Below are 22,388 nucleotides of genomic sequence, written 5' to 3'. Positions count from 1 at the left end.
TTATCTTTTTGTGCCATCCGAGGGGAATTCTTCCCTGTGCAAAACTCAGTGGAGCTGACACACATACAAGCTACCTTGTATATTCATTCCTCGCTCCCAGCCTCCCTTCATCATCAGACAGAATTCAGAAGGTCTCTGCCTTGCCTTGCTCTTCATGGTACAAAGCTTATTTAGTCAAATAGGCCAGTATAGCTCACCAGAGAGGGTGGGCATATAAATCATACATCGCTCTGCACTGTTCTACTTGCTTGGTCAAAAAACGCACAGCTCATTAATGCCGAGAAGTGATGCATCCGTAACGGAGAAGAGCTGTAGAAGTGGTTCAGTTATGATACAGCACAATCATTTATTCCTAGAACAACCTCAGCATAGTTTATTTTTTTAATAACCACATTGTACATGAGTATGGTTGAGTGAATTATCACAGCATATGGCAATGAGAGCCGCCTCTTTTCATAACAAGAAACATTTCAATATTAGGAGTTAGAAACCCAGCATGAAGCCAGCACCCCTGATAGTTGGCTCTAGCATGCATCTCACTAGCATGGCATGTTAAGGTGTAATGGTTTTGAGAATTGAGGACTAAAAAAGGTTAAAAAGAAATGTTTGCATCTTAGTTTAATACTAGTGGGCCTCTGGCCTCTTCTAATGGTCTCTAATGGTAGTCAAAAGTTTTTTTCCAGACATCCTTAACAGTTTTACAATATTAACAATAGTATTCCCATATGCTACCTTCACTTAAAATCAGCTTTATCTAACACAACTCTGTTTATTGACAAATTCAGCAATATACCTTTTCCCAAGATTTAACAAAAGACTTTAATAAACATGTGCAAAGACAACCTGAAGTGATTACATGTCCAAGCACTTCATACTGTAATAATTATTCAGCAACACCCTGAAACTAAAAAACGTTGTCAAAATAAATTGTGTAATAAAGTATAATAAAATCCAATATAATAATTTAATACAGGGTTTTCACTGTTAATGTACTACCATTTTTACCAATAATGTGAAACCTTATTACATAACTGGGAATTTATTCAATTTGTAGGTCAATCATTTGTAATATACATTGTATTACATTTCTGACAGAGTTAGGTGCAAAATGTTGTTACATTCATTTAATGATTACAATATTAAGTGCTAAACATGTAAACACATTAGTACAAAAACATCAAGGTTTAAGTAGCTTATATTTCTTATTGTGCTACCATTTACTGTTAAAGACTTTTCTATTGAAATTAAAAATATATATATATATACTGGCTAATTTTATGCTCTCTGCCTTGCCATGATTGATCAGTTCGACAGACCACACACCCAAAACATACATTTACTTACAGAATTACTTGGTTTCCTTTATCTGTTATAAGATAGAAGCAGACACTCGTATCCAGATCATGTTACAGAACTGTAAGGACTTTTTGGGTGTTATGTGGTGTGCCTGCCTGGCCTGGTCACAGGGCAAAATATACTTTGGCTAGGGGTGCACCTGTAGATCTTGGGGGTTCATTTTGGGGTTTATTTTGGACTGACTGCAGAAACTAGAACATACTAATTGAGAGCTCAATAGTCAGGAAATCAAAGCAAACACTGACCTCTTTTTAAAACATGTGTACTGTAAGAGCCCTACTGTGGTGTAACATGCAAACACACATACAATTAAAAGCAGAGCCCACTGCTTTTAAGATCCTGTAAAAATTCCAGTCACAATTTATTCCATCAATCCACCACTTGTCCTGGTCAGGTTTGCGGAGGGTCCAGAGCCCACCTGGAATCATCAGGTGCAAGGCTGGAAAACCCCCTGGAATGGAGACCAGTCCATCACAGGATATCAAACACACCTATGGGGGAATATGGCATGCCCAAGTAATGTACCATGTGTAGTTTAGGAGGTGGGAGGAAACCCACGTGGGCACAGGGAGAATACACCAAGTGCAGACCGTTAGAGTTGGAGTGAGGATCGAACCCACAACCCCAGGTCCCACACACTAACTGCTGCGCCACCATGCCGCCCCCATCACAACTACACTGCACTGTGAAAAATGCAGCCCAAAAAAAAAGATGTGTCACTTCTGAAGAGAGGCGGAATCATTAACTGTTCTGCCACTTGGTTCTCTGTGACCCAGTAAGAGCCAGAGAGGCGTTCGCTTTATTGCAGGCTGCCAACTCTCCAAGCTGAAAGCCGCACATGAGAAATTTGCCCACTGTCTTACTATCTCATCTCCCTGGCAACAGCAATCCTTGGCAAAACGAGGGCCATCGGGCGAGAGCGCACTTGGAAAAAAGGTACCGCATGAAACTGTGAGCTACTGTAAACACACACACACACACACATACACTGATCCTGTTTCTGTGATTTGATATCCACCCCGGTTACTTAGGTGATGGGAGTAGCACAGCGAAAAGGGCTTATATGGTTGTCAAGTGAAACAGATACAATTGGCAACAACATGTTCTGCAATGGAGATGCAAATCATTGTGGGAGCCTCATTACAGCTTCGCAAGTAAACAAACATGGGGGAGAGAGAAGACGAGAGAGACGGTCAGAGAAAGAGAGAGAGAGAAAGAGAGAGAGAGCCTGAAAGAAGAAAATGTGGGAGAGAAATAAGAGAGAACAGCCATCTATGACCTCTTGTTGGGATCTGAGTCCACCTACTGATTATAACACTGAAACAGCCTCCTACTAACTGGTATTTAGAATCACTGGCTTCAGAAAAAAGCAACTTTAGAAAAAAATCTCAGTAGCTTTAGTGTGCAGTAGCATGAGTGTGTTAGCATATCCCCAGAGCTTAGCCCATCCTCTCCCACTTTACTACAATGCAGATTTGCAAATAAGCAATCTTTAGAAGAGACTTGGCATTGGCCTTTTTGAATATTTATTACCATACTGAATAATTACATCCATACACTATATGGATAAAAGCACTAGGACACCTGCCCATTCACTGTTTCTTCCAAAATCAAGGGTATTAAAAGTTAAAGGTTTAGTCCAGAGAGCACAGTTCCACTACTCTATAGCTCAATGCTGGGGGGCTTTATGCCCCTCTAGCCCATGCCTGGCACTAGGCATGGAGCCAATAGCCACGATAGCCACTAGCAAAAGCTCTAAAGTCAAAGCTGGCAAAACAGGCAAAAATGCTTTGGAGACTTTGGGAGAATATGGTGTTGTTGATACTGGACAGCAGAACATCACCCCCAGACTCCAGAAGGGGAGCTCAAACTTATAACGCAACAAAGTGAAAGCCTTAGAAGCAAACAAGGATCCTCCCAAGGCTCCTTCAGCTAATGATCCAACTGGAGCTAAACACATATCAGAAGGAAAAGCTCAGCTTAATGTTTTTATTTTTTTTTTTTATGGTAAAACTCAAGAAGGCGAAACCCAGGGAAGAGAGTGGGGGCAAGGCTAAAAGCTAACCAGCTATAATCTCTCCAGCTTGCTAACAGGACCCAACGAGAGAACTGCAGCACTAACTGGTGAGGTATAATTCCAGTGTTTGTGTTACAGTGTTAAACCTCTGAATGTCATTTATGTAATACATACATTCAACAATAAAATAAAAATAACCAACCTAGCCTAATTAAAAACAAGTACCTCACTTGAATACATCCTTTTCCAATCGTGCATGTGGATTTTCTTAATTAGGCTTGATGTTTTTCACAGTGGAAATGAAAGGTTTTAATGGAACAGATATGCCAGGAAATATGATCAATCCTTCAAAGCACTTTCAACATGCTGGTGCAACTCACCGCCACAGCCTCCAGCACTTGTTTGATAGCATCTGCTGCATCCCGCTCACTGTAGTAGCCCTTCTCCACCACCCTGTAAAAAAAAGGAAAGCCTCAGGTCTAAAAATGACTCTGTATTGAGCAGGGAGGCAAGAAAAAGTTGGCTCAGTTGGCTGAGCACTTTTTCCAATTTCAACCTCTCTGTTTTCCAGTCTCAATGTGAGCTGGTGAGTCAACCACACCTCGGCGCATGGTGAGAGACACTCCTATCGATTGTCCATGAGAAAAAGCCCTTTTGGAAAATGACTCACATTTAACAGAAACACTTCAACTGTGGTTTATGGACTAAACCTGACTTGTGTGAAGTAGTACTATCCAGGCTCTCTGAGGCAAAATGAGTTTTTCTTGGTGTTTCAAAAAAGCTTTAACTAGGCAAAGAACCATTTAAGCATTCAAATGTTTTTTACAGTTGTCATGGTTCTATACAGACCCACTGCTTTTTACCAAAGAACCTTAGAAGAACCCCTTTTTAAGGAGTGTATATACCAATAGATAAGCTGTGTTATGTACTAAATTACACTGACAGAACTTTGTTAGCGACATTCAAAAAACACACAATCAGTGAAAAAAGTGTACACAGATTAGCCTGTAAAAACTATATGTCCAAATGTTTATAGACCCCTGCTTATCCAAGGCCCAATGTTCTTAAAAGGGAATCTATCCTAATGGGAAGTCTAATGGGAAGACACTACCTGCCAGAGCATTAATTATGTTATGTACTAATGTTGGGTCAATAGTTGTGATCACTACAACATCACAGAATAATTCAATGGCTCTCAGTTAATCCCAATGTACTTTTCCTTTTTTGCTATTTTGCTGATCATGCTTTCCAATGGAGATTGTTCAGGCTCAGCAATTTAAGCACAATGCAGGCTGAGTGCACCTAACTGAATTCACTGATTAGAAAGGGTGTCCAGACAGCTTTAAGCATATACAGTGATGTAAGTTATGTGGTCACATAAAGCTGCTCTGATGATAAATACAACCTTTAGGGAACTGACCTGTCAAATAACTCTCCTCCAGTGACAAGCTCCAGGACAAGACTGATCTCTAAAGGTGTCTCAAAGATCTCCTTCAGCTTGATCTGACATAACATATGAGGTAGAAGGAGAGAGAGAGAGAGAGAGAGAGAGAGAGAGAGAGAGAGAGAGGAAATTAAAACATTGTTAACTACCTAGTGCTGCTGTGGGACACTATTATGCAAGGCAGGGCCTTTAGAGGACAGACGCGTACAGAACAGCCTGTTTATATTGTAACAGGTAACTCTTGTTCCTGTGCTCTTCACCATCTCCTGTAAAATAATTAATTTGACCAAAAGAAATACTGGTAAATACTGATTTTAATTGGTATTCAAGAGTTCTTTACAGCATAACCCAAACATAAGGAAGTGCAGAACAAAGACTAAACTGTAAATCAGTTTTTTTTTGTGTGTAGTTAACAGGTTCTCTTACATCCTACATCTCTGATATTTAAGCTTTTGTCACTACATACTATCAGGAATTATCAACAATTGTCTGTCCTGGCACTGAAATGGTAGAACAAACTTCCCATGGGCGTCCAGAGTCGCTTGCTGTCTTCAAACGCAGAACTGAAAACTTCTTCTTCCAAGAGTACTTAGGCAAAGTGTGTGTTGAGTATTGTGTTCTTCATACTGACTTTTGTATTTAGTAGTATCTAAGCTTAGAGGTATCATTTGGATTCTAGTCCATACAAAAAAGCTAAGGCTGTAAGTAAACAGTGAAGCACTTTAGTAAGTCACTCTGGATAAGAGAGTCTGCTAAATGACTTGTATGTAAATGTAAAAAATAAAAGAAAATGTAAAAAATCAAATCATCAGTGCGATCTGTGCAAACGTTGGGCATCTTACAGAATCAGTACTTCATCATACTTATTTAGACCGAAACCACAGCTTGTAGCAGCTAAGCATCTTTCAGTTCTTATATTTAGATTTTTTAGCCCATTCAAAGAAGGCCTCTAGTTCTGATAAATGCTTGGGTTGTCTCACATGCATGGTGGGTTTTGAGGACTGTTTTTGGATCATTATCCTGTTGTAGAAACCATCCTCTGTTTATCCTCAGCCATTTCACAGATAGTTTGACATTTACATCCAGGATTTGCAGGTATTTCGTGAAATCCATTCTACATTCCAGCCGTGCATGACTGCCAATGCCACTGGCTACAACACAACCAAAACATGATAGAGCCATTTCCCCCAACTGATTCACAGTTGGCTAGGTGTACTTTTTGTGAAATGCAGCTATTCTTTTTCTCTACACATCCCTTTGCTGATTGTGACCAAAGGCTTCTATTTTGAGTCCACAGCACCTGTTTCCAAATCTCCTCTGGCTTGTCAAGATGTTTTATAGCATACTTCAAATGTTTTGTGATGAGCTCCCAGGTAAGGTTCCCTTTGTATGACTTTTCTTGTAAGAATATGTTTATGCAAGCAGCGCTGCACAGTGAAACGGCACACCACCCTTTAGACTCAGCTGCACTTTCATGCAGGTTCTTCGCAGGTCATTTTAGGGATTTACATTTACATTTACAGCATTTAGCTGACGCTCTTATCCAGAGCGATTTACAAGGGACTTACGAGCGACTTATCTGTTGTGCCACACCAACCACATTTGATTTGCCATACAAGCAGTTGTGTGCATTAGGATTTGCTGAAAATAATGTGCCTTATGTTTGATTAGCTACAGATACTGGGTTAATTGCTTCTCAATTTAAAAAGATGTGTCATTAAGTGTCATCAAGGGTGCTTAACATTTGGTATAAGACTGTCACTGCTACATGCTGGTGTTTTTCTTCAAATCGAACAGAACTTAGGTAATCACTCAGCAGTCAAGTTAAGAAATTCTTTCAATTCAGACTTACTATATTTGGATGAGAAAGGCGAAGTAGCACTCCGATCTCTGTTCGCACAATCTTCTTGTCAACCTAGGAGAAGAGCAAGGGAATCATCTTGAGTCTTCATTCCATACTAAATATCTCGATACCATCATTACAACCATACATTACAATTCCATACATATGACTAAATATTATGAACAGTATATGAACATAACTCCAATACTGTAGGAGTAAGACTTGCTGTGTCATACTAATGATGAATGTTCCTTTAACAAGGCCTATTCAGCAAACCATAAGGACTTTAAAATATAGCACTGCTGTTAATACAGTACTTAGCTGCAAACATCACCATTGAAAGTGATTGAGTGGGAGCAAGATCAAACAGAGGTATGTGTGATTAAACCAAAAGTGTGTGGGGGTGGTCATTTCAGTTCCTGAGCTGTCTTACAGCTTAGGGGAGGAAGCTGTTGCTCCAAGTTTCTCTGAGCGCTGACTTGTCATTCCTGCTGATGAAAGCCACCACAGTGGTGTCATCAGCCAATGTGATGATGGGATTCGTACTATATTTTGCAGCACATTCGTGAGTCAGCACAGTGAACAGCAGTGGACTAAGCATGCAGCCCTAAGGGGCACCAGTCCTCACTGTGGTGGTGTTGAAAGTGCTGTTCCACATCCTGACAGGCTGAGGTCAGGGAGGCATTACTGCAACAAGCAGGTCTAGGTGTCTCATAATTCATGTGCCATGGCCCAGAGATGGCCAGGAAAATGTGGCCCTTGCTGTTTTCAGGCCTGCCTAATGCAGCAGTCCTACACAATTCAGCACTGAAATAAACATGCAGGTCCCCTTACTGTACAGATCAGCATTCCGGTCTGCAGATAGAAAACGCTAACCTGCCCAGCTTAATGGTGTTGTCTGGAATCCGTATCTCCATAAAAACCAATAACACAGCAGTCTCTAAACTCTCACTGGGAAGTCAGCTGGACTTGGGGATAGTCCAGTTTTTTGTCCCGGAAGCAGAAGTTGGACAGCAGGAAGGATGGGACAGCCAGGTGGATAGGGTTAGCTGTTAGGGTTAACGTTCTGCTTCCTGCTTCTACTCTTCCAGCCAACAGCCATCAGGCGACACTGTGGAGTGGGGCCTTGTCCGAGTAGCACTTGTGAAGTTGTAGCACAAGGGACTTTTTTACTTATTTATTTCATTTATGTTTGCATGCTAAAAGTAATGAAATATGGCAACTGGGAAACTATACTTTGTCACTGCATAGACTATGTGTGCAATATGTTTGTGTGGCTGGCAATGAAAAACCAGCAAAGCGGAAGTTCAGGTTGAAAATGTCAGGGCTGGTGGGCAGTCAATGGGCAGATGATTCAGCACCTGCCCACTGTATTCTATTATGCTGTCAGTGTTTCTGAAGACAGTGTTTTTTTCTGTGCACAGAGAAATACTGAACACAGAGAAATAACACAACAGAGATCCCTCAATGTGAAAATTACAATGTGCAATACCCCCCCACACACACACATGTTCAATTAAGAGTCATTTGCAATTACCTGTAAATAACCTGTAAATAATATATTGTTATTGTTTTTTTACTTACATTATTTATTTTGTGTATATAGTGTAAATTATCTACATTTTTGTAACTGAGTGTCTTGCTATCCCTTTCTGCTATGACACTGAGAATTTCCCCACTGTGGGACTAATAAAGGATTATCTTATTTTCAAAATTGTTGTACATGGTAAATAATCACAGCTTTGGATCTGTCAGATTAGTTTAAAAAACTAGACTCCATAATTAAATATGGATAAAGATATGATGAACTAAATGAGAGTGGTTTGTCATTAAATGTTCTGTTTTAGAGAAACTTACCAAAGCAGAATTGCATTTAATGCCTCTAAAAGCATACACTAAATGGTAAAGTATGCAGTGCCAATAAGTTTTCAAAAAGATTTTGATAGTTTTAAGGCCAGATAATATTTATCACTATTTTACCATGACCAACATTACATATAATTAAGCATAAGTAATGAGTTAATAAAGTCATAAAGTATGGTGTTGCATAGTAACTGAAAATTATTATTATTTCTGATTATAATATTACTGATGCTTATTCCTACCACCATGCTGAACTGATATATTTGCATGACCAAAACATGAAGGTACAAAAGAATTTTTAAAAAGAATTGTTATTGTCCAACACCTTGTTTTGGTAAATGACTATATTTGCATTATTTCTGATCAGTTCATCACTAGTGAAAAGAAACTGAAGGCTATGTTGACAATGTGGTATCGGTGGAGTTCATATGCATGTTAAGTGTGGAAAGCAACCGTTCTTACATCACTGTCTGACAGCAATTACAAGCCATCATGTGGGAGAGAAAAGTAGAGAGATTCTTTAAGTTCTCAACAGCTAGAGGGGGAATCCTGATGACTGAGACTCCTTGGCCCAACTGGGGAGCGAGAACAAAAGCGTGGAAAAGAAAGCCTTCATGTATCATGCAGGGAAATCTGTCAGAATACTCACCGTTTTTTTCAGCATTTTCACTGCGTAGGGTTTCTGCGTGCCTTTCTGCCGACATCGGAACACCACGGATGTGGCTCCCCTGAAGGAGGGAAGAACATCAGCAACGGGGGGGAACAGCACAGATGAATCACAGCTTTTGAATCGTTCACAAAAGACAAATGTTCATTTCAACCCAGCCGTTATTAAGAATGAGACCACACTATTGGATACTGGACAGATTAGATTGATGATATTGACTCGAGGCCTCACGCCAGGCTTCTCTGGAGTCCTGCTCTCACACACTATTAAATAAAGGCAAGTACACTTAGGTTACTGGTGTGCCTTAATTAGTTCTACTCCCCTGCTTAATTACAGTCCCAGGGCTATAAAATCACAACACAACTGTCACAGTTTCCCTGTTCTGGCTCTGCCCTCTCCAGTCTCCTCCACTCTGTCTCTACCCTAGTTTCTCCCCTAGTCCCACAGAGTAATAGTGTTGCTCTAACACCCCCAGGACCACCAATCAGAAATAAGTTACAGGGGTATATACTGATGCATATCCCCACCACCATGCTGAACTGACAGGAGAATTTTTCTCCTGTATGTAAAATGTAAATAATTGTATATAATGTATATAATTGCATGACCAAGACATGAAGGTACAACAGGAAGTAGAGTTATCATCCAACACCTGGTTTGAATCAAAAAATCAATTTAATTGGAATGATTTTTAATGAGTTTAATGATGTTAAATCAGGTTTGCAGTTGATGGAACTGAACACATCCACTCTATGGCTGGAGACATCCAGGAGAAATCTGAAACCTGAAGCTTTGTTCTTCAAACTAGTTCAGAAGATCTCAACTACTTTCTTCGAAATGAGAAATTCTGGTTACTATATACTGCATTTACTATATACCTGTATCTGTTCTAATGTGATCTGGAGTTTTTACACAGTAAAAACTCTTACTGCTGAGAAAAATAGTTTTAAATAATGTGCTTAGGAGCCTAAGACTTCTGCACAGAACTGCACAACTCACACACACCTGCTAAGAAATGCTAAGAAATATAGCAATGTCATTGTAATGTATAATGTAAAGAGACTGTACAATAGGCCTACGCATTAATTAAGGAGCTTTTACTGAAAACTTGTCCTACATCAGCTGCATTTGGCTTCTCTCTTACTTACAAAACCACGTTTCCACACTATTTGGTTCAATTTCAGCATTTTTGTCTGTGTGCTTTGACAGGGTGAACATATTTTAGTTTTAGTGATTTGTGTGTGAGGGTAGGAGGGTGTTAAATATCTCTATAATCATGCAACTATGTTAATAAATGTTGATACATTAACATTTACTCATTTACCAAGACTAATAAATAACCTTAATAGCTTAGGTTGCTAAATCACCTCGTTTCATTTCAATGTATGTATTCCAATATTACTAGTAAAGTAAAAAAAAAAGCTTTTCGTTTTAGTTTTATTCTTACCCACCATTTTTGTTAAATGCCAATGTAAAAACAAATATATATATATATATATATATATATATATATATATATATATATATATATATACAGTGAGTCCAAGAAGTATTTGATCCCTTGCTGATTTTCTTCGTTGGCCCACTAATAAAGACATGATCATTCTATACTTTTAATGGTAGATGTATTCTTACATGGAGAGACAGAATATTAAAAAGAAAATCCAGAAAATAAATCTAAGGAATATATATTAATTGATTTGTATTTCATGGAGTGAAATAAGTATTTGATCCCTTAGTATTCATTAGCAGTTCTGGCTTTTACAGACCAGTTAGACACTCCCAATCAACTTGTTACCTGACCTGAAGCCACCTGTTCTCACTAATCACTTGTGTGAAAAACACCTGTCCACAGAATCAGACAGATCACACAGATTTCAAGTCTCCAACATGGGTAAAACCAAAGAGCTGTCACAGGACCTCAGAGTCAGAATTGTTGACCTTCACAAAGCTGGAATGGGCTACAAAAAGATTAGTAAGGTGTTGGATGTGAAAGTAACAACTATTGGTGCAATTATCAGAAAGTTTAAAGAGTATAACATGACAATCAACAGACCTCGGCCCGGTGCTCCAAAGAAGATTTCGCCTCGTGGGGTGGCAATGATGCTGAGAACAGTCAGAAATCGTCCTGCAACCACTCGGCAGGAGTTAGCAAATGACCTGAAGGCAGCTGGGACCACAGTTTGCAAGGAAACAATTGGCAACACTTTGCGCAACAATGGATTCACATCCTGCAGTGCCCGAAAGGTACCCCTGCTGAAGAGAGCACATGTGGAGGCGCGCCTCAAGTATGCCAATGATCATTTGAAAGATGAACCAAGTTATTGGGAGAAGGTTTTGTGGTCAGACGAGACCAAAATTGAACTTTTTGGCCTCAACTCCACCCGCCATGTGTGGAGGAAGAAAAATGCTGCCTATGACCCCAAGAACACTGTGCCCACCGTCAAGCATGGAGGTGGAAGCATAATGTTTTGGGGGTGTTTCTCTGCCAAGGGTACAGGGCTACTTCACCGCATCACTGGGAAGATGGATGGAGCCATGTACCGCACAATCCTGAGGGACAACCTCCTCCCCTCTGCCAGGGATCTGAAAATGGGCCGTGGTTGGGTCTTCCAACATGATAACGACCCTAAACATACAGCAAAGGCAACAAAGGATTGGCTCAAGAAAAATCACATTAAGGTCATGGAGTGGCCCAGCCAGTCGCCAGACCTCAATCCGATCGAAAATCTATGGAGGGAGCTGAAGGTCAGAGTTGCCAAGCGACAGCCCACCAACCTTCATGATTTAGAGAGGATCTGCAAAGAAGAGTGGGCCAAAATTCCCCCTGGTGTGTGTGCTAAACTTGTGGTTAACTACAACAAACGTCTCACCGCTGTGCTTGCAAACAAAGGCTTTGCCACTAAGTATTGAGTGTGTTTGGCAAGAGGGATCAAATACTTATTTTCCTCATTGAAATACAAATTAATTAAAATATATTCTTTAAAATTATATTCTGGATTTTTGTCTTGATATTCTGTCTCTCCATGTTAGAATATATCTACCATTAAAAGTGCAGAAGGATAGTGTCTTTATTAGTGGGCAAACAAAGAAAATCAGCAAGGGATCAAATACTTCTTGGACTCACTGTATATATATATATATATATATATAAAGGAAACGATCGATCAATTCAAAATCCCAGACATCCAAAAAAGATGACGTCTAAAAAAAAAGAGGAGGTATGGTCACGATAGCTTTGAAGAAAAATAAAGGGAAAGTCAACAAATGTTCTTCTTAAATGTACCTGAATAAATTCTGTACTATATTTTTGAGTATGATTTCTATTATTAATATTATTACAAAATAACCCATAGTTACAGAAACTGTATATTTACAGAAACACTGTTGTCTATTGTTTTGTTGTTGAGTTTCCTAATCAGGTTATGTTTGTAACAGACACATATAGTGGTAAAGCATTCACATTCCAGACAGAAATGTGTTGCAACATTCTCCAGCTTCTTTCATAGGTAGTTTTAACACAAGATAGGCCTTGTGTTTATTTCCGTTCATTCTGCCTGCTGATAAAGGCTGATTCTTAATTCACTTTTATTAACAGATACATTTAAAGGTAATCTGCTTTTACTTCCCAAGTTTTAGGAGGAGCTGGAGCCCGTTCTGTTATTATATCTGTTATTATATATTATATCAAACTTTTAAATATATAGCTCAAATGTTACCACCTTCCTCAATCTCCTTCATACTGGGTTTCTAATTTCACATAAAGCCACTACTAGACTGGCGATAGTTTTAAGTGGTCAAGCCCACATTTAGATGCAGTGAAAGCTCTGTTTATTTTCACCCTGTCAACATCTGATGCAAGATCAGCGTTTTGACCCCAGTCCACTATATAATCAGCTTAGGCCAGAAATCAAAACTGGCCTTGAACCAACACAATATGCTTGAACAGAGCCGCCACAGGCACAAGCAAGCATCTCAGCTGGAGAGTGTCCAATGTGCAAATAAATGAAATTTGGGTGGACAGCTTGGCTAATGCAATTGAGGGGAAGAGGCCACTCTAGTGTTCTAGAACTAGCATCTGGAGTCAAGACCTCCAGATCCCAAACACTGGAATACAAACTTATTTTTTCCCATAACCCCCAACACACATACATACACACACACACAGACGTACATTCAGAATGTGCATAGAGAAGCAAGCATGAGAGCCAGTCAGCTTACAGTCACCATAATCACCATGTCTCCAAAATATTGGATCATCCCCCTAAAAACTAAGGCCTTGAGCTAAGGGTTATGTAACAGGAAGTGTTTTTGAGTGAATCCCAAAAAATCTGAACATTTGGCAGGTAATCTCCTAGAAAAAGCAGCTGAGGGGATTTTGTTTAGATCAGTGGTTGTCTACCCTGGTCCAGGATGCCCCATGTTCTTTACATTTTATATGTGAGCGTAAAGAACCTTCATTTCTAAAAAACATTCTTCAAACACATCTCTTCTACAGAAATGGTTCTTTATGGAACAAATAATGGTTCTTCTGTGGCATCACTTAATCCCTTGAACCCTAGGTTTATTATTCTATTATAATGACAGTTAAAACAGTTTTTTGTAGCCGTTTCATTTAGCATATCTTGTGGAGTCCCACTGGGTTCTATTTCAGGACATTATGAGTGTTAATTAACTACAGTAATGTAGTTATGAAAGCAAATAAATGTGGGATACATGATCTAAGGGGTTAAAGAATCATTTGTAGGACTTTAGGTTCCTTAAACTTACCCATGCATGCTTCTTTAAATAACTATTTGCAATTCTGGATAGCATTCATAACATCAGTACACGATAATATGGGAGGAGACTGCAAGAGAAGGGGAAGAACTTGAAGAACTTTGGGCTGGAGTTCGGATGGCTTGTGCTTTGTAATGGAGGTAGAACGGAGAGATATGGTCGTGGTAGGTTGGGGAAAATGTTGTCATTAACACATGAACAAGGTAGAGGTGGAATTTTAAAGACGTTAGATTGGGAGATGCCAGATTCAGGCTTTGCTCCTGAAACCTTTGAAGGACCCTCTGGACAAGCAGAATATGCTTGGAAATATGCATGGAAAGAATTTTTTTTTTTGGCCACCCATTCACTTGTTTTTGTTTTTTCTATGAGCGTGTATGAGCAGTGAAAGCTCTGCTCCAGGACCACTGGTTTAAATAATTTTTCTACCATTTTTCTCTGCCTTGAGCTTTGCTTTGTAATTGCTAGAATGCTTCATTTCATTAGAACATTAAAGGTTAATCAATGGCCAGGCAGAAGGATCTGTATTAATGAGAAGGCTCCACTTGCAGAATGATGTATGAGAGGAAGCAGGATAGCGTCCTTCCTTTCCGATCCCCTAAGGATCAAATCACACATACGCAGTAGGAGTGTGGTGATCCGCAAATTTCACAATACGCACTGTGATTTTGCACCCTGATTTAAGTAAGAATGACATGACAACACTCATTTTTCTTTTATTTTTAATCAAAGTTTTATTTTCAATTAAGACTTGACCATGACTTAGTAAGGCGTGGGAACGAGATAATTAAGTCATGACAATGAGAACAAGATCATTAAGTCGTGAGCATGATTAAGTAAAGCATGGGAACAAGATCATTCAGTTGTGGCCATGACTTGTAAAGTGTGGAAACGAGATAATCAAGCCATGGTCATGACTTGGTAAGTAAGGTGTGAGCATGAGATAATTAAGTCATGACCATAACTTAGTAAGACAGGAGAAAAGGAGAACATTCACCTTACTAAGCCATGGTCATGATTAATTACTTTGTTTTCACATCTTACTAAGTAGTGGCCACAACTTACTTTTATTAATGGGGTTCTATGTGCACACCTGACAGGATTGCCACTGTTATAAAGGGGACATATTTATGTCCTGTGAGCTTATGTCAGCATATCCAATATGAATAGTTTCAATTCATGGTGCCTTTATGCTCTTTTATGCTTTTATGCTCTTTTCTTATTCTTCTCTTACATAATGTTTTCTTAGAACAATGTGTATATCCTTAAAAAGATTTCGACAATGGCTGCCAGCCTTCCGGCCTCTATTTTCCCACCTTAAACAAAACTTCAGTCCCCCACAAGAACTCAATCAGTCAAACCATTCTAAACAGGCCAAAGAGGGCTATGGAACAGAAAACCTAAAGAAACCTTAAAGAAATCTGATAGGACAGAGGGCTATTAGAGCTTGACCACATGCATAAATGCCTAAACAATGATGTTGAACTTATTTTTTTCTTTTCCTCAGAATTATTGTGATTAACTACAGCTGCTAGCTTTCCTGTGCCCACATAAAAAGGGTTTATTTGACAGAACTCACTGGATTGACCAAAACACAGTACAATGGGAATGCCTGAAGAGCTCAGGGCAGATATGAGAAGGATGATCATATACAAAACAGAAATGCTTCTTCTAAACAACTGCAGATTCCAGGATCATCAGTTCTGCTACACATTCGTTAACATAAGTTCTTCTGGAAGAAGACCCAAACTGCCACCCTCAGCTGAGAGGAAATTGGCTCATGTACGGGCACAGGTACGGGCCTGCCGCGAACTGTAAGCTGCTGGAACACCAGTGCCACCATCAGCTAGACAACTGGGTCTTCCAACAGGACTATGACCCCAAATGCACATCAAAGGTGGCCCTTCCTGGTCTTCCCAAAGTCCTGAGTTCCACCCCATTAAATATAGGTAGATTTAAGCTCAAATAACTTATACCAAGGTCTCAGACCTTAATAGCTTGTTAGGGCTATGGCTTGGATGGATATGGATCTCAAAACTTTATACAGTGCCAAGAATGTTTGTGAACCCTTTACACCTTCTATATTTCTATATAAATTTGACTTGTCATAATCAGGCCTTAATCTAAAAAAAGTCCAAAAATGAACAAATTCACATAAATTTATTGAGCCAGTTATTAAACCAGTATTACCTCAAATATATACATATTTTTAAGTAATGTAAAGAAGAATTAATCTTTTGAAGAGGTAACTAAATTCAGGTGTTTCAGTCAAGAGGATAGAAATCAGGTACTAATGTTGCAGGTCCTGCCAATGAAAGAACATAAACTTGGGCCTTTACTATTCAAGTCCGGCCTTCACCACACAGGTTTATGGAAGTGTGCCATACCTTCATTAATGAAGATTCCTGAGGACCCCAGAAAAAATGAGTTATGGAAGCTCACCAGTTAAGAAACTATTTTGGTCTTACCAATCCACTGTGGGGCAGGTGATATACAAACAGAGGAAATTCAGTTCCACTGTTAGTCTTTCATGGAGTCGCTTTAAGGGTGTGGTCGAATAATATTACAGATATATCACAGAATATCACAAAGAACCCTGTGGCAACATCTAAGCCTCTCTTGTACTAAGTAATGTTAATGTTCATGAGTTCAACATCAGGCAAATATTGAACAATAGTGATGTGTATTTTTTTTGGTATGACTCTTGCTCAAGACCATATTGACAAGCCCAAAGACAACTGTAAGAATATTCTATGGAATCTCAAATAAAGCTTTTTTACCCTCATCCCAACTGTGGGGTGGTACGTGGTGGGTGGCAGTCTCATGGTTTCGGGGTGTTTGCTGCCTCACCTCCAGGATGACTTGCCATTATTGATGAGCTTATGAATTCTGGATTGCATCAGTAAATTTTACAGAAGAATGTCAGTAAGTCTAAAAAGAGCAGTTCATGCAAGGAAACCCACCAACATCACTGAGCTGAACCAGCAATGGGTCTAAATTCCTCCAGGAGTCTGGGATTAATCACCATTTACCATAAACGTTTGGTTGAAGTTATTGCTGCTCAAGAAGATTGCCACACACACACTCACACATACACACAACATATATATATATATATATATATATTCCACAGTGATATTAAATGGAGGAGATGGAGACAGATGGGTCCATCATCAAAGCCAGACCACATGGCTCTACTCCTCATAGCCCTCATCACCACTAATGACCCAAATCCAATCAATATTCATCACCCTAATAACATTACATTTCAGAGTGGGAGTCACAGACACACACATATCTCAAATGGCTAAACCTACCAGAAAGGCAAATACGCAACAGAAACACATAAAATGAGACAATAATGTTCTCTAATGGCACTTAAGAGGCTTCCATTAGTGAATTTTGACAATGTCCTGTTTTTTGGTCTGACCACAGAAATGACTGGCATAAATATGAGCTAAATGAGCTGCAAAGATAAAAGTTTAGCAACAATTAAAAAAAAAAAATTATAATAGTGCACAACAAAAAGGCAAATATCATTTTTAGAGTGCATTTGCATGAAGATTTACAATAGCAAAGCTTGACAGTGGGGAGTGTGATTTGTAGTTCATGGAAATGAACTGTGATTTGTGGAAGTAATCAAATAGCCAGACATAATCGGGGAAACAGCATAAACTCCGAAATGTGATTATATATGAGGCAATGTCTTGATAAAGATGCTATGTAGCTGCTAATGGTTCTGAGCTCTACTCTCTCAAGATGGAGATGGAGAATCCCAGCAGCAAATGCTAAATCTGTGGATTTGAGTACGATTCAAGTATATTTGATCAACAGCGTGAATGAATGACTGGGACATAATCAGATGAAATGATCTCAAAGAAAAGCCTAAGGCCCCGACCACATGTAGCCGAATATTTTTTAAAAAAGAGAGAGAGATTTCCACTCCCTCTGTATTTGAAAATATTTGAATGAGCATGCTAGCCCTGTATGGGGTGACAGTAGTTCTTTAAGAGAGACATCAAATCACCAGGAAAAAGGGAGTACACACAGAGGTTAATCCAAATGACTCCCTATGTAGTTCACTATGCAAGTGATGAAATTCTGGATTTTAAATCTAATCAGAGCATTATATATTTGTTATAGAACCATATTTACATTCATTCATATGTCGAAATCTGAAATCTAGCTCTGTGTGTGTAGACGCTGTAAGTTTTTTGACTTATGTAGTTCAGTGAATAGGAAGTAAGGAGGTATTTGAGATTCTGCCAGAAACATGAATGCGTTTTCCCTGAAAACAGAGATTTCAATAAACCTCCAGCTTGAAGATTATTTTCAGTGTCCAAAAACTGCATTGTCGTGTGGACAGAAGGCCAAAACCCAGCCTAAAACATCACAGAGATTTTAAAATATCCAGATTTGAGTGGATAGGGCCTGACTCGTACTGTGTGGATATATAATGCCTAATGTCTAATTTGCCCTGATGTTTTTATGATGATATATAGTGTCTGTGAAATAGGGCTGTGTATTGCAAAACCTGGCATACAATACGTATCATGTTACAGAGGTTATGATTCAATATACTGCAATATATTGCAATACTGTAAGCAAGACAATAGATTGTGATTCTTTTTTAGTCAATTTTATATGAAAACTGTCATAAAAACACACCATAATCAGAACAGTGAGATCTGAAGATGGAGATCTAGTGTTCAGGGCTTAAACAACACAAAATGAACCACTGTCTGTCACCAACATCTGCACTGTTAAATTAATATCAATCCTGTGTTTCTGAGAATCAATACAGTATTGCAAAACATAATATCACAATATATCGCTATTTCCTTACATCCCTGAAGTGAAACCCATTAATTTGCGTCACCACATTCACACTTGGTGACCTAATTTTTGGCTCTGTCTGTATATTTTAAAGCCAAATGAGGCATTTTCTTATTTGTATATCTGATGACCTCATTATATGATGTTTTATGCAAACTCATGAACATAACAGTTCATCTCTCGGCTGTTTAAAAGTACTCCTGGTCATTGTACTGCATTATTAGCTTAGGCCAGTAACTAACCGACTGTAGCCACTGATGGTTAGTGATAATGGATTCCCCAGCTTCAGCGTTTCTGTGCACTTAATGCACAGCTGATAGGGGGGAGTGCAGAAGTGTATGTTACACAAGCTGCTCCTGTTTCTGTTTTCTACTTGCCTAGCATTATATAAGAGTGAGAGAGTGTGTGTGTGTGTGTGTGTGTGAGAGAGAGAGAGAGAGAGAGAGAGAGAGAGAGAGAGAGAGAGAGAGAGAGAAAGGGAGAGAGAGATAGGGCAGCTCTCTGTGGAGTGAAAGAAGTTTCATTATAGATTCAGCTTGCTTTTCCTTCCCCAGGAACAGAGTGCTTTACATTTTGGCACCACTGGAGAAGGCACAGTGATTCACCAGCTACTGCCCCATGTTTAAGATATATGAAATGCTGCCATTTTTCCATCCAAATCTGAAAAATAGGGCAGAACAGCGTGTTGTTTGCAGTGGGGCCAGTAACAGCTGTGGTCTGTCAGGTCAGGAGCTTGTGTACTCCACTTTTTCACCAAGATAAATATCATGGATTAACTCAAGCTCCAAATGAATTGAAGTTCCACAAAGTATAAAAGGCATTCAGGTGTACCGATAGCAAGCTCCAGATCTGCAGCCAGTGCTGGTTCCATGTGGGAGAGTTTTGTAGCGATTCCTGACAGTTCTATGCACTGAGGTTCCTCTCTCAAATGAAACAGCACTGGTGGTAATTAGAATCCTAGACCTCCCAAAACCTTTTCAGTTCACTACAAAGCTCAAAACGGCATCAATGCATCAAAGCACACGTGAAAGCCTTTCCATGAAGACAAAGAAACGAATTCTATTTAGACCTGTGAGGTCCGTCCAGTGTTTTGTTGCTTAGAACACATAGCATTGGTTTCCAGGAGAGGGATTAGAGCACTGGACTACACTTTCCTGTTAGTTTCCAGAATGGTGGTAGTGCAGGACTATATGCTTGGTCATACTGGTTGATTAGCTTCACCAGGTTGGTCAGGCTGACAGATCAGCTAGTCCACCAAACAGAAATGAAACATACCCTATGCTGGTCAAGAGCTAAGCTGCTCATATGGTGTGTTTTTTTTTATTATCTGGATGACACAATCATCCTTTTCAACCATCCTGACCATCAAATACCAGATTAGACCACCTGAAACTAGCCACCAGCAAAATCTGGTCTTGACCAGTATTTTGACTGGCTTTCAAAAGGGCCATAACCTTTCTGTCTTAATACAAATACAAGTGAGCTTACTGTGCCTCTGGCCATGGCACCAACACTCAGAACATGTTGAGAAGGTACAGACTGCAGACTCCTGGCATGGCATGACATGGCCTTGTCTGTAGGAATAAAGCTTATAAGTGAGATACTGCGTTTTTGGAGAGGAGAGTAACAATTTTGAGTCTCCCAGACACAAATTCCCCTGTCAGTTCAGGATTAATAACCGTTATCCCTAAACACGCTCTTGGCAGTGCTCAGACCAGTCAGTCTCAAAATCTACTTTCATCTGATAGCAAGACAAATCCATCACATGTTCTACACTAGTGCTAATTTGCAGAACCTGCCAGACGGAGATGTTCACGTACAGTTTGACTATAGGGTTTATTTGGGCATCCATAGAAGCTTCTGTTTTGGTGGTGTCTGCTCAAGTTACAGAGTTTCTGCCCTGGTGACAGATTGATAGGTGTCAACATAAACAGCGTCTCTATTTATCACACTGATTCACTGCTGTCTGGGAGTCCCTGTCAGAAATCTCAGCTTTCTCAATTCTCCCTGCCAGAAATCATCTGTGAGAGATGGGGGGGGGGGGGGGGGGGGGGGGGGTTAGAGAGAAAAGAGATAGAGAACCTAGAGCTGCACAACAAATAGCAAGCAAAACATGACAGAATGACTTTGCCTTCTAATTCGAGGTACAAATGAATGTACATTTACATATAAAATAAAACATAAACAAAAATCATTGATCAGAGCATTTTATTAGGGACATCTGAAGTCACCAGACTTTCTGAAGATGAATGAATGGAAAATTGATTATTATTAATGTTGTACTACATAGAAGCATCAGTAGTAAACCATCAAGCTCCCTCCACACACACACACACACACACACACACATGATCTGGAGCACGAAAGCTGCTTTCATGAGCAGCACTCACCGTCCCAATTCGCACTCGAGCTCGTAGAAGTCCGCCAGCGTCTCCTTCTTCGAGCCGTCGATCCAGTATTCTGGAGCTGCTCCTGGTCTGGATGTGATCATAGTGACTTTAAGCATGTCCAGCTCCTCGGCTGAATCCGGGGGTCTCCTACACAGGGCTAGCTATAGAGGATTGAGATGTGGAGCAGCGAGTTGCCCAAATAGAGGTGGGGTACAGAAGAAAAAACACTAGCTCTAAAACAACCCTCGGCGATCAGCGAGAAGGGTGGGATCTGGGTAACAGCGTTACCACGTTACCTGCAAATTCCAGCCCCTGAGGTGAGCTGAGCGGCTACACACCTCTTGAGTGGACGTTTGTGTGAGGAGGCAGCTGCATCACCGTTGCCGTCGCTCTCACAGACCAGATCAGCTCGGCCGTGCTGCTAGACTTGCTTTCCACTGGGTCTTACTGTCGCCAATGTAAGGCGAATTCAGGGGCTGTCACAATTACATAACCCCCCCCCCCCCCGTCCCCCGCCCCCCTTCTCCATTATGACATCGCCAGTATTCCAGAACGCTCATAACGTCACAATCAGAATAGCACATTGTGACGAACAGTGTGCACGAAGTTCATGATGTCCAGTCTTTCTCACCAAGGGTGTCACTAGAGATTTGGGGATACAAGGGGTAAACCTTGGGGGGCACTGTGGCAGGCTTCCTCAGGACACACAGAAACCCCCCCATGTCTGTTCGCCTTGATGGTTTAGATTGGGATATGGAGGAGTTGGCACACAGTAGATGTGTAGTAGACCAACGTTGACTATCTGGTTGAATGTAGGCTGTGATGTCAGGTGTCCAAAATTCAGTGTAGTGATGATAAGTAACCAAAGTCCAACGTCTTCCGAACATCACATGCCAACGTCACATTACTGTAAACTACCAATGCTTAGTTGTCAGGTATGGTGACCAAATTCCAACGTCTGCTAAACTTTCTAATGTTAACGTCCACACAATGTGTCGTATTCTTACGCTGTTGGCTTTTAGTCGTAGTGTTAAATAACCAAAATTCGTCATCTGTCAAATATCAAGACTGTCTGTAAACTGTATGTTGACAGGCAGCTATGTAACTTAAAATTTAACGTCTGTCCAATGTTTGGGTTTTGAGGTCACCCCGAATTTCATTTTCAACTAAAATTCAGCCTCTGTTCTTCTGGCCTG

At 40.0% G+C, this 22,388-nt stretch overlaps 1 protein-coding gene across 3 annotated transcripts in view; it reads right to left on the bottom strand.

The window, feature by feature from the left end:
* Positions 1-21,642, bottom strand: part of camk4 (calcium/calmodulin-dependent protein kinase IV) — a 36,691-nt gene extending 15,049 nt beyond the window's left edge. Inside the window, exons 1-6 of one of the 3 annotated variants that reach the window (XM_072672902.1) lie at positions 21,489-21,642; positions 21,193-21,353; positions 9,173-9,251; positions 6,670-6,732; positions 4,794-4,876; positions 3,754-3,826 (exon numbers count right to left, since the gene is read on the bottom strand). In XM_072672902.1, coding sequence (XP_072529003.1) covers positions 3,754-3,826; positions 4,794-4,876; positions 6,670-6,732; positions 9,173-9,251; positions 21,193-21,308 — 414 coding nt within the window. In that variant the 5' untranslated portion in view covers positions 21,309-21,353; positions 21,489-21,642. Of the gene's footprint in view, positions 1-3,753; positions 3,827-4,793; positions 4,877-6,669; positions 6,733-9,172; positions 9,252-21,192 lie in introns of all 3 variants that reach the window. The other 2 variants (XM_072672910.1, XM_072672894.1) reach the window with 2 other exon arrangements.
* Between the last annotated feature and the right edge of the window lie 746 nt (positions 21,643-22,388).

The sequence above is a fragment of the Salminus brasiliensis genome, chromosome 1 (genome assembly GCF_030463535.1).
Source record: "Salminus brasiliensis chromosome 1, fSalBra1.hap2, whole genome shotgun sequence".
Taxonomy (NCBI): Eukaryota; Metazoa; Chordata; class Actinopteri; order Characiformes; family Bryconidae; genus Salminus; species Salminus brasiliensis.
Note: the sequence above shows the minus strand (reverse complement) of the source record. Positions and strands in the feature narration are given on the sequence as shown.